Source organism: Topomyia yanbarensis, chromosome 2 (genome assembly GCF_030247195.1).
Source record: "Topomyia yanbarensis strain Yona2022 chromosome 2, ASM3024719v1, whole genome shotgun sequence".
NCBI lineage: Eukaryota > Metazoa > Arthropoda > Insecta > Diptera > Culicidae > Topomyia > Topomyia yanbarensis.
The window spans coordinates 182,527,910-182,541,815 of NC_080671.1; the positions used below are offsets into that span (position 1 = coordinate 182,527,910).

General features: G+C 40.6%; 1 protein-coding gene across 1 annotated transcript in view; it reads left to right on the forward strand.

The window, feature by feature from the left end:
- Nucleotides 1–4,540: 4,540 nt before the first annotated feature.
- LOC131682337 (TNF receptor-associated factor 4-like) overlaps nucleotides 4,541–13,906 on the forward strand; it is a 175,815-nt gene continuing 166,449 nt past the window's right edge. Inside the window, exon 1 of the mRNA XM_058963725.1 lies at nucleotides 4,541–4,658. Coding sequence (XP_058819708.1) covers nucleotides 4,563–4,658 — 96 coding nt within the window. The 5' untranslated portion in view covers nucleotides 4,541–4,562. The remainder of the gene's footprint in view (nucleotides 4,659–13,906) is intronic.

The window sequence follows — 13,906 nt, forward strand, 5'->3', positions numbered from 1 at the left end:
TATAGATCGCTATGTCCAATATTATACTGTTCCAGGCGATAGCAGTAATATCAAGTTACAAAATAATGGTATTGAAACACAAAGTTTTCCCAATTTTCCTCCTTTATTCGGGAAAAACAATAAACAAAAGTTGGTTCCATTAACAATTTAGAGACAATATATATCAAACAATGTTATTGTTGACTGGCGACTAGACGAAACAAATATTCTCCTTGCATAATCCATCATTACATTTCGGTATACTTTCCAAAGCTAGTGGAAATCTCAAAAGGAAATTTGTTCAATAATGTTGAAAATATAAGACAGCCATTCCCAGAAAAAAATATGGTAGGAAAAGTTTTGCTCCCGAGACAAGAACCTAGTTAATGGTTATGGTTGATCTGCATAGAAATTACCTATGTCATCAGAGACATCTGTTGGCTTGCTATAAACTTTTTGGCTTATAACTGGGAATGTTGTCTGTTTTTCCTTTGTCATAAGATAGCACAACTCGATCATTCGAGGAATTGGCGCTTGTCATAATCGTGTTTCGCTATATCTCAGTAACCCAGCAGAATATCAAAATTCTGACAACGCGACTTTATAGAGATTTTAAAATGTAGTAACATGGCATATCTAACTCAGTTCACCCCAAAATGGCGTTTGTCATAAGATAGCACAACAGCGACGAAGTACGTTGATGCGGCTGATCTAACAAGAAGGATTGTGAAACCTGTGACGTTGCAATGGCACGAAAACTGGAACCATGCAGTAGACGGCGTGCAGCTTACTGGTTAAATGAGTAGCTCAGTGCGCTACACGCTGCTTGTTTCAGAGCCATAAGGCGGGCTCAAAGCGCAAGATCGGAGAGTGAGAGAGGAGCGCAAGCGACGTTTCGAGAAGGTAGGGACTTTTTAAAACGGGAGATCAACCTTAGCAAGCCAATTGCCATAAGTAGCTGTGCTGAGAAATACACGCCAATCGCTGGGGGCGCGTACTGACTCGTCATGACGAAGATGAGGGCCCGTCGACACCAGCTGAAATATGCCCGGGTAAGCTAAAGATAATCGTTGAGGGTCTCTTTCCGAAGCACGATTCAACTACCTGGTCACCGACACCGTACGGCGAAGAAGAAGGAGATAACACTGCCGAGTGGCAAGCGACTAACGGCGAGCTCAAAGAAGCGTCGATGTGACTAAAATCAGAGAAAACCCCTCATCCGGATGGAATACCGACCGTGGCGCTAAAAGCTGCGATCCTGGCATATCCGGACATGTTCAGGATGCTACTGCTGAAGTCTTTAGATGATGGCAAATTCCCCGAAATGAGGAAGGTACAGAAGCGGATGTTGCTGCCAAAATCAGGGAAGTCTAGCCTAGTATAGACCAATGCCGCAGCGGTGCACAGAAGAATGAGCCAGATCTAAGAGCTACTTCCAGAGTAGAGTACTGCTGTGCCAGACGAACAAAGGGCAGTAGGCAATGTTGCAGCGGGCGTTTCTCAGGGCTCCATTTTCTGCCCAACTCTTTGGAACGGGATGTACGATGGGGTCTTAACACTACGGTTGCCCAGTAAAGTGGAAAGTGATGAGTGAAACACTTGAAGAAATGGAGGTCGGTGACGATGCGATCGAGAGCAGGATGAACGGGGTCAAGCTGCAAATAGCTTACCACAAGACGGATGTATTGTTGGTCTGCAATTGCAAAGCGGTTCAGCGGATACAGATCACCGTCGAAGGGCATGTGATCGCATCGAAGCGTGCACTGATGCAATTGGAAGTGATAATCGACGACTGGTTACGGTTTAACAACCACCTTTATTACACATGCGAAATGTCGGTCTATTATCTAGTGTTTCGTCATCGATACTGCGATATGGGGCTCCATCTTGGGGTGCGGCGCTAAAAACCAAGTGGAACCGCGAAAAGCTGAACAGAACGTTCCGGCTTGTGGTCGTATGAGTTGCGATTGCATACCGGAGGCAGTATGCGTTATCGCCGAGATGATCCCCATCTGCATCACCCTGGCGGAGGATATCAAGTGCTACAATCAATGAAACGTCAAAAAACGTGAGGAAGATGATGAGAATCGATTCGATGCTGACGTGGTCGCAGGTATGGGACAATACGGAGAAAAGAAAGTGGACCAACCGGCTCATCCCAACCTGTCAACGTGGGTAAATATAAAGCACGAAGAGATTACCTTCCACCTGAAACAGCTCTTACCGAACCACGGCTGCTTCAGGAAGTATCTTCATCGGTTCAGGTACGCAACGTCACCATTGTGCCTGGAGTGTGAGAACGTCGAGGAGACACCGGAGCATGTGATCTTTACATGTTCGAGGTTGGAAGTGACGTGCAGGGAGCTACTTGAAACGGGAGGAATGGATATCAACCCGGATAATGTAGTCTACAGAATGACAAGTGACGTAAAGACGTGGAACGCAGTCAACAGAGTTATGCTATAGATTATGACCGTCTTACAGCGGAAACAGCGTGATGAACATCGAGCAACGGTTTCGGAAGAGTAATCACCGCAAGGGAACTCTCCGCAGGAATAAGCTAGATCCACCGTCGGGACTAGTCGAGTAGACTGCACCAGAGCACCGAGTATGAGTAATCGAAACGCCAGCGAACCGGACGTCACGCTCCATCCGGAATCGCCAGAGCGACCACGACACCCCATCGGTTGTTCCGATAGAAAAATAGCAAACATCAAAGAAGAATCGGTATCGGGAGAACTTCTTTCGCCGGGAAACTCTCCGTCAGCGTACAGTCAGATTCACCGCCGGGAGCTAGATTACATAGACCGCGACTCTACCGGAATCGCCGAACTGACCTCGAACTCTTCGTCGGAGTAGTTTAGATCCATCATCGGGGACTCGATCGAGTAGTTCGCAAACAAGTCGGAAGCACGACGAGGAAGTGGTACTAAATGGCACAAGGGAACTGAAGGGCTCAGTAAATTAGACAGACTGAAGTTTCCCGCCCAGATTGTCCTCGTAGGGGAAGAGCACTAATTCTAGACCCACAGCTAGTTTTCCTACTACCATACAGAAATTGCCACGTTGTGTGGATGGTCGAAAACTGGTAGTGTTTCGAGGATGGGTGCTGTAACCCTGCTGAAAGAACTAGTTGGGTAGGAATGTGTGCTGAGCAAATAAAAAATACTTCCCGAAGTAATACCGTAAGGTAATGCCGGGGAGGAATCAGGTTCCGTGGAAGATTAGTTGTATTAGCGGGTCGGGTGACTACCCAAACCCGTTCCCTGAGTTGTTGGTTTTTGTACAATTTTTCTTTCTCCTCCCCCACCGAAAAAAATTCTTACTACGCCACTGTCCCGAACCCACATCTTGGATCCGCCGCTGGTTTCAAGTGAGGGCTAGATTTATGATGGCGGCTATGCGTCTGTATACATCAATGCATGACAAACCGACATTCGACACCGATTCCCACTGGCCAACCAGGTCAAAAACGGTAATATTTACCAGAAACTGAAAATTGAAACTCTAACAAGCATTTTGGGACTTGTACCCATATAGATTTGGCTGAAAATGTGTCTTAAAGCTGAGTTCGAAATCCTTGTCAATACGACCCGTTAACGTCTTATTCGTTACAAAATGTTAACACCTACAGAAGGTTAAGGGGGGATAAGGGTTTCAGCGTAAAAACACTGTTTTTGTGAATTTTTTTAGTAATTTGGGTGAAGCGAATTGATCTAAACTTTTGTACATTATACTGCATTATTTCAAACTTTAATTGAAAAATTATCCCGAAAACTCAAAGTTGGGGTTGGGTTCTTTTCAAATGGAATGTGTTATACAAAGTTTCAAATAAACCGGTTAAGTAGTTTTTGAATGGCAGTTACCACCGCAAATCGTGTTTTTTCCAGAGACGTTCCACTTCGTCACCGAGTCGCTTGTCGATATTCATGAATGGAATAATTACAGAATGTTATTGAAATGATGCATTATAATGTACAAAAGTTGCAATCAATTCGCTTCACCCAAATTTCTAAAAAATCGCGAAAATAGTGTTTTTTACGCTGAAACCCTTATCCTTTCCTTAAGCCATTCCTGTGTGAGTAATTTCTGTTCCTATACTATAGTGTGTACCATTTTCCAAGGCGGTAGACTTAAATTGACACTTTTTTTTTCTACGCGATATTCTAAAACTAACTCCTACGTTCTTGCATAGTGCTACAATAAAACGAAAGAGGATTCAAGTTGTATCTTAATGCATACAAAACAAATCTCAAAAACCAGCAAAGAAAGATTGAGTCACTTTTCCATTCAGAACATCTGGATGCCGCGTGTTATTTAGTCAAGTCAAACAATTGCTACAAACTTTTCGTTAATTGCTGTCGGTTGTTCTGAAGTACATTTTCGTTTCTCCCTTCTTTGTTATTTTATTTCTCGGAACCCGTCCTACGCCTTCGCCAATCTCATCTTTGACCGACATGCGGAAACCATTGGAACTGACCGTGAACGTGATGGGAACACATGCCGTTCCGGCATGGATCCAACGGTGACGGTTTTGCATGGTGCGGCGGCATTTCGCTCTACGTGGGCCGACATTACGACCGATGCTTCACCGAATGGCGCGAACGATTAGTAGGAACAGCACGAACATCACTCAATCGGCGCCAAATTTGGTAACCTCTAAAAAAGACTACGAGAAGGTGAGTTTTGGCATATATGATAAAAAATAAGAATGGACAGAGCCTCGGCGAAATTATTACAGATATCACCAAAAACATACTAATTTTTGAGGGAGCAGTGTCGATGTGGTTACAAGAACTGTAGTACACATATTGCCAAATGGCAATCGACATCGACGAACAATAGTTTCAATTTTCCATCTACTAATTATCTGATTGGAAGCCGACATTCCAGTTCTTGGAAGTAGCAATCAGTCCTCATTTTCCCCTCATAACCGCTTAGGAACGGAATGTGGAATGTGTGTAGGTAGCCGTTCGTATTTCGAAATGATCATTTAAATTAAGCAAAAATAATGAAAACAAACCACGACGCACGGTGAGGCGGCAGACAGCTGCTTACTGGTCTGGTTTAGACTGACGGATTCAGTAACAAAGTAAATCCTACGCAAAACTGACCCAACGTCGGTCGTGGGAAATAATTAGAGAGGAATTCCTATTGTCCGCGAGTGGATGAAATAACATGTACAAAAACAGCAGCGAGGAAACAAAGACAAAAAACTAAATTAACCCAAGAAGTCGCAAAACGAGCGACTTTGTGGTCGCCTTCTTGTTTCTTCAGCAGCAACAAGGTGGGGGCTTTGTTTTATTCGGGAAGAATATTTTAATGTGCATTAATAAAGTCTTTACGTTTCACATGTCTTTTTCTCACTCTGTTTCCACAAACCCGTCTACCGCTGGCACTGGCTAAATTGTTGCGGTAGTTGAACAGGAATTTCGGAGTGCAAAGGGGCGGTTGCGGTTGGGAAACCCTGTGGAATGCAACCGCTGACAGAAAGGATGTGCTGTATCTTATGACCGGAATTAGCTTTCGAAGTTTTTGCATGTTATATGCTGTTATTGAAATATTGCAAAAAAAAATGCGCAGGATGTAGGTAGGCTAATACAGCTTCCGTCATTTTCGAAAAACCGTTAAATTATATAACGGAAGTTGACGGCGTCACAAAGCCTTTCACTGGAATCCAGATGTTGTAGTAAAAACAAATGATTTTATTATAGCAACGCGCACCAACCTTAGAATAATGTAATCGGTTTTAGTGCAGCCTTTGAACCTGATGCGTGTACAGACGGCGTGGAACAATCGTTAGCGCTATATACGGCTCTTTCGACCCTCCGAAGGGACAGATTAAGCAATTGGTGCATCTGTGGAAGCAGGAAGCACTGACTGGTTAGAGATGCATGGTAGCGACAGCCAAACGGCCGTAATTGCTTGTAAATACAAATAAGTTTTAATGGCTTTTCCCAGGTTGTATTGGAGAGTTGAATGCTGGTTTGAAAAATTGATATAAATACTCACTGCAAGTGTAAGCATGCTACGATGTAAGGGGCGTAAGAAGATAAGAATGCATGGTATTTTTACATTCAAGTGTTGCCATAAATTCTGTGTTGATTTTCTTACGTTCCTTTCGATGCTGAGGGTTTTTTTTCTTGGTATAGAGCAGTTCCGCGCACAACTGCATTGTGCTTTTCGAAATCTGCAGTTGTGGCGATTTTTTACACATGTTTAATATTGTAGAGTAGAATGGGGTCAAATGGGTATGGAGATACAATACGGACATTAACATGAAACATACGCTTGGGCGCCATTTGGGGACACTATAGGACACCACTATAATGTAAATTTTAATCATTTTGACAGGAAAATTGTGCGTAATTTCGTGCAAAAAACGCCAAAACGAAATGAATAGGACATAAAGAACGCAATTGCCGCTGTACAAGATGGTGCCATTATTCGATCAGCCTCTAAACAATTTAAGGCGCCCTTCGAAACATTTCGTGCTCGTGTGAAACGAAAGTGCTTGTCATCAGATATTTTGCGTGAGTTAATAATATTAAGATTTGAAGTATTGTTGTAGAAGATAATCGTAAAAGCAAGATTGAAACAGAGAAGGAAAAGGAATTCAAAAAAATGCTCCGAAGCTCAAACACGATCGTCGCACAGCTAAGCAACTACGTTAGACAGAATGCCCAACTTCAATTCCTCACTCTGGCGACGACGAGGACACTGAAGAAGTTATTTGCAAGTACAAAATCAGACGCAACTGCTGAAAAGCATGTTTTTTCAACATTTCCTTCCGCGATTTCATGATTTTTCACCTTATTTGCCACTTCTTGTTTTCTTACCTGAATTACGTTAATGGATTGCATTTTTTATTTGTGTTATTAATTTTAAAATGATCTGCAGCATTCATGCTGTTAAAAAAATAAAGGGTTGTGTATAAGACACGACCGCAGTCACATTGAAAATGTAGCCTGTTTGGTGTGGTCTTCGCTTAGTGGCAGGGTGGCCACATTCACTAATTTTCTTAAAGTTTTTGCAGAAATCGTCGGTGATTATTATTTTGAATATTTGCTTTTATTATGATTCAATGTTAAAGGAACATAATTAAGAAGCACAAACTTAATACAAGTTAATTAAAGGAATTTTCTAATTGAATTCTTTTTGCATTATAAATTCGTCCTAATAAGGACAGTTTGCTAATAACCATGTTTTGGGTTACGGACGAAAATTATATGGAACGATTTGAGACTTGCCTGCACGACTAATATTAACGGTATGAACCAGGAATTCGCCATTTCGCTTCTATTCCGCCATCGTCATTTGGAACTGCGAACAAAATCCTTCCAGCGGATAGATTAACGTTCCCCTTCTGTAGTTCGTGTCAAATAAAAGATCTAACAGCTATCCTACAAGCAACAGTAGCGATAATCTAATTGGTTCTGCCAGCAGAGCAGATATGGCAATGAAGGAATTCGCTCAAAAATATTCCGTGTTAGGGAAAGTCTTGCGCAAATTTATGAAAATTGTACACGTTTATCCCTATTTATTCCATATTTACGGATTTTTCAATAATGTGCTAATAAAATACACAGATAAATTTGATAACAATTTTTACTGGAAATTTTTAGAATCGATTGGTGTTTGAATTATGAAAATCCATTAACAATTAACAAAATGTAAGCGAAAACTTTGTCTATTTTCTTACATTTTCCCAATGTTTTCACAATAATACGGATTTTTCAATAGTGTACAGTTGAAATACTAATTTATAGTTGCATCCAATTTTTAAGTTGAATAGCGAGTTGGTCTATTCCGCAAAAAGGTGTGTTTTGAAAGCATCTACAACTTTTTAGAGCATCGAAAAACTGTAAAAATCAATTAAAAAGGTTACAATAAAAACACTTTTTAAGGGGGTATTCCGACATGTACTTCAATTTCACCCAATAACTTAATTCGCTTAACAGATAGCCATTTTGCTACTTCAACAAAGTTTCATAAAATCATTTCGTCTACAAACTTTCCATACATGACTATCAATTTTGGCAACAACTTGCAAAGTTATTTTTTTATCTGCGTATATACCCCCTTAAATCAAAATTTCTCAGCACTATATTAAACTACTTAAAAATAAAGAAACCTTTTCGAAGACATCAAAGTGCCATAACCAATAGTTTCGTCGCAAATATCAATGTCCGGCTTTTTTTGATTCCGTCCCAGTGTGCGCTGTTCGAAATCAGAGTTTAGTTTTACACCTAGCCCCAGCCCCATACCGCTGATTTTCTAGACGTATACATTGTTTTATTTAACCTCGAATATAGTGACCTATCGTACCCCCAGAATTTAGAAACGTTCTGCAACTTTGTAGAACACACCTAATTTTTATCTATCTTCGTCGAAAAGTTAGTGTTGGCGTCCTCTATGCGGTAACATATGGTCGGTGTTAAGTCAGACCGAACTAAGTCGCAACAGATATAGACGGCTCAGTTAACCCATTCATGCCCATGTTGTTTGTGGACAACAACGTTTTCAAGCAGCTATAACTTTTGATTGAGGCAAGATTTGCTCACAAAAACAAGTAAGGCTAATAAATATGACTATTGGATTACATTTGAGTGTGAACAGTTACAAGGATCAGCTCTAGAACTGAAGTTATTGCAATTAGTCTGATTGAACTCCGATGGAGCAGTGGACAGTTTACGTTGACGACGGAAAATAAATTTTTCATATAACTTTGTTAAGTTGCAATATTAGTGAAAACTGATAAAACTTATCAATTTAGATTATTTTTGGCTACGTTGTCCACGCAGTTGGACTATTGTAAATATTCTAGGAGAATTGTAGTGAGCATTGAAAGGTAAAAATTGAGCAGCTTGTAGCACTGTCATGGAAAAACCTACCTTTATGAAAAAAAGTTTTTCGAGTTTCTTGACCTCACCGTTCTCAAGAAAAAATAGTTTTGAAACCCTACATGCACCAGAAAAAAGTTGGGCATGAAAGGGTTAAATCACAGCCTATTGTGCAATTGGTATCACCTATGCACGATGAATTGAAGCGCGAAACAAACTTTTTGAATAGCTCCAACATTGTTAGTTATAGTGATATCATTGGATGAACTGGTCGGTATTAAGTCAGACAGGACTAAGTGACAAAATATTGATTTCGAGAAAAACGAGTTTGAAGTTTGAATCGCAGCATCCTTTACATTATGATTGGAAATTAATTTTTGCCGTAATTCTTGTTTATTGTTACATATTTCAAATCTGGCAAGAGTCGAATGTAGCTGACGAAATTCTGTATCCATTGCTATAATTATCTCATTTTTTGATGTTTTGCGATTTAGTCCAGTCTGACTTAACACCGACCATCTTATGATAATGAAATTATCCTTCTTATTATAATAGCTTTTTAGTATTTATCCTATAAGGGAGATGCAGAACTGGCAAGTTGTTGCCTTTTCGCAAAGCTGTAGTTATTTCTTAAACAAGAAACTTAGTTGAAGGTTGTTATTTCCTATCTTTAATAATTTCTGAGATATAGTGTTATTTGAAAAAGAACATTAAACATTCTTTTTAGAATATCTTGTTTACAATATTTTGCTTTTCTCATATAAAGACCGACTTTGCAATCACTCCAAAAATCGTCTTCCGAACTGAGATCCAGAGGGCAGAGTGTTATGTGTTATTTGACTCCGTTCGTCGAGATCGGAAAATGTGTGTCTGTGCCTGTGTGTATTTTTTGTCAACAATCTGCAAACAGACACCTGAAATCATCACTTCTAGTCTCTAGCAGATAGCGCTCGTTCGCTTAAGCATTTCGATGGAACCAGTATTCTGCACACAGACGGCATTTCGTGGGTGTCTCACTACGTTGTTTGGGGATGGCAACTCTATTCGCTGGGGTCCTGCTTCTATTTCGACCCATTCTTCCTTACAGCACGATATCAGCTGTTATCCTGGTTATCCCTTCTTTTGCAAGTAAACCGCCAGGATACCGAGGTCGTTATGGCAATTCCTGTTGGAACTTTACTTTTGGTATGTTTGTCTTGGCACATCTCTTCGACGATATTGATATTGGAATTTGTGCCTTGCCGTGTCTTCTCATCATTTCTTGAGCGAAAGAAAAGAAGAATGAGAAGGGAGGAAGTAGAATTGGAATGAAAGGAGAAATAACAGCACAAAACAAACAGCAGGTAAATTGAACTCACAAGTAGTTCAAATCGCCTGCGAGTAAGCCTAAAGCTCTTCGCCACATTGGATAAGAAACTTTAATATGTCTCTGAGTTTCAGTCGTCCAAACACAGCCGAAAATTCGACATCGCAAGTGTGCTACCACTAGGCAGCTACATATCAGATGGTTATTAGGTTCCGTAGTCGTATTCACAAAGATCACATGAAAACGACTCAGCGCGCTGAACAGTTGCCATCTGATAATTGAGTTTGCAGTGGCCGATTAAAGCCCTGCTTAACATGCCGCAGTGGAGTTTCGAAAAATGCAGGATTTTTTTGAAATCACTGGGCACAGTTGTTCTAGAAACGCCTTTGCTTGGTGACACGTTGATCGGACGAAGCCCAGGACCGCAGTTTTTCACTTATCTAATTTTCGGGAATTGGCACGGTGGGCTCAGGACCAACGAAGTTAATCGCTACATCTGCCCTGGCCAATTCTTTAGCCCATTAGATAGTGTTGACAATGCTTAGTTCTTCGATTTAGGTTCGGCATGGAATAACTAGCTTGGACCGTAATTTGCTAGAGTTAAGGACCTTGATTGCATAAATAAATAAATAAATAAATAACTTGCCGGACAAACACTGTTGAAGAGCCGATCGTACCCCGCACATAATCGCCAAAATTTCTGCTCGGAATACAGTACAATATCTACGCAGCGAGTGAGATTGTTCCAATCTCTTTTCACGAAAGTAGATACCAGCACCAGCACGTACCTCCATCAGAGAAGCGTTAGTGTAACAGGCCACTTGCGTTTGTTGTTGAAAGATAATTACTCTTCTCCAAAGGGTATCTTGACATGGAATGTCCTATAAGGAAAAATATACGTTAGTGTAATATCGCTGGAGATCAAGATTTTCTTCACCCATGTAACCATTTGTGACCACAGTCGGGTATGACTGGTAGCAAGATCAACATGGTTACCATTTCAAGACCAGTAAGTTTGTATGTGTGTGATAGTCCGTCTTGTTTAAGATGTATGTGTAATGGTTTGATATTTGAAGGGCCTCAAGGGCAGCAATCGGCGTCATAGTGAATGCACCAACGCCATGAGTGCCATTCTTTGCAGATGGTTTAGCTTCGACTGGATCGTCACCACCTCTCCCCTCTGCCCATGTAGTGGTAGAGGGGAGATATGGTGATGATCCATCTTTATGACAGCATTGGACGTACACTTGTCGTGTAAATCCGATAGATGTATTTGGGTTCGAGACCCCAGTTTTTTTTCCAAAAGTTCGTCTGCTGTGCTTGAAGTAAGCAGAACTGTTCAGTTTGGAATCCAATGTAGCTCTAACGTACTGCACAGTAGCCCAGAATCAAAGAACTGCAAGGGACTCGGTTGTTATTTGATTCTTCGTGAAAAGATCCATTGTAGTTTTGTTTAGATTAACTGATAATTTAACATGTCGACACCACTGTTCGACAGCTCTTCATGCTTGTTATATTAAGGGGTGCGTCTGGTGTAAAGTGCTCAAAACGAAAGTTATTTTGTTTTACGATTTTGAAGGCAAGGCAACAATAGATTTTTTGTGTAATGTTAGGATCGCTTTATATTTGTATTTTGTATTTGTATTTGTAAAAAATTTATTCATCTAACATTTAATGTCCGAATGAAATTTCCTAAAATTAGTGTGATTCAATTCGTCTTCTAAATCCAGATGCTGTGAGGTTAAAATCAAATAATTCGGAGAACTCGTTGAACCTCCAAACCATTGCGATGACAGGACTATTGGCAGCATAGTCAGTTGGTCTCATTTCAGGAACAAGCATCAGTCTTTGGCGAAGAGTACGAGATGGCGCATAGAAATGCATTTGTGCTAGTAGGTCAGGTACGTCGTATTCATCCAGCAGTATTTTGGCCACAAAGACTGCATGCGATGTCATTCTCCTTTCAGCAAGTGTGTGCAAGCCTAACAAACGACAGCGGGCTTCATACGGCGGCAAGTTTTGCAGATCACTCCATGGCAAGAAACGCAGAGCATATCTGACAAACCGTCTCTGAACGCCTTCGATCCTATTGATCCAAACAGCATGGCAAGGATTCCAAACGACATTTCCAAATTCTAGCATCTAACGCACTAATGAACAGTAAAGAGCTTTAAAACCCAAAGGATCACGAAATTCGTTGGATAGCTTAAACATGAATCCCAGTTGTCGATTGGCCTTGACGATTGTAGCAGAGAAGTGACGATGGTAAGTCAGTTTATAATCCAGTATTACTCCAAGGTCTTTGATGTAGTCAACACGTTGTAGTTGATTTCCAGCAATATTATAATCAAAAGGGAAGGTGTTCCTAGTGCGATGAAAGCTGATGGCACTGCATTTGGGAATGCACAAAACCATCATATTCCGCACACACCAGTCGTTAAGAGTATCCAGAACGGTTTGCAGTACCAGGCAGTCGGACTGATCACGAATTACGTAATATAGTTTAACATCGTCAGCGAAAAATAGTTTGCCGCCAGGATTTAAAATACTAGCCACGTCATTAATAAACAGCGAAAATAGCAGCGGTCCGAGTGTACTACCTTGAGGAACTCCAGAGCTGTTTGAAAAGCAATCAGACTGAGCAGTGCCAATACTAACAGCAATTTGACGATGAATGTACATTATGTACATTCATTGTGCACGAAAAAAAAAATATTTTCAGTCACACAGAGCCACACATACGAGCGTTCCAAGAGTAGACGTCCAACCATTTCCAAGTCGAGGAGCGCCGGGGCGAACACGATAACTCTCGATAAAGTTGTCTGATACGGGAAATTCAATATGTTTTGTAAAGCTTGCACTTGTAGTTAGTCGATGAACCACAACAAAAAATAGAAAAAAGCTCGTGTTTCGGAAAATGGCTTTATGAAAACCGATAAATCTCACATTTTGCTGTAAATTTCGTTCATTTTCTTCAAAATTATAGGAAGAATTATTTTTTTCGGTTTTCTGTGGTTCATCGACAGGCTATACATATTGGACATCCTTATAAAAAAATAAAGTTAATTCGTTGATTAGTTTTCGAGTTATCGTGTTCGCCAATTTGAAAAATGCCGTTTCGAGAACATGCTATTATAGGGTGTCCCACAGCAAATTGCAGCACGGAAAAAAACGTAGAAAATGACCCATTGGGTATTTTCTTTTGAAAATTGGGGTAGAAGTGGTTTAGAGCGTATTGTTTATACTCTATTTTTATCGCTGTTAGTTTTTTGAAAACTGTTGCCGATAGATCGAAATCAGCGTGTGTTATGGCAAATAAATGCATTGTTTTTTTTTTACAACAAAAGAAGTTCAGCGTGGCCATCGAGATTGCGGGAGATCTTACTAGAGCTTCAAGCTTTGCAATTAAGCGGATAAAAAAGAAGTCGATTATTTTAGCCCTCTACACCAGACGCTCCCCTTAAATCAAAGATTGTTCCGATGCAGAATATCGTAATTAATATTTGGAAATCATCAACAAACCCGTAGATTTGAAATCCAAGCTTATTGACTTGTCTATCCAAGCCTTTGGACACCAGGTTACATAGCACAAATGAATGTGTAGGTGACGAGCAATACAAGTGACGAGCAGTGACAATTAATAATGCTATTATTAAGCGTAGTAAGAAGGTACAATACGTAACTGCGGAACTGGAACTTCGATCGACAACATAATTAATACAGACTATGAGACCGACATATTATTTGTTGGAAAAGCTTGTGACAAACTTAAAACTTT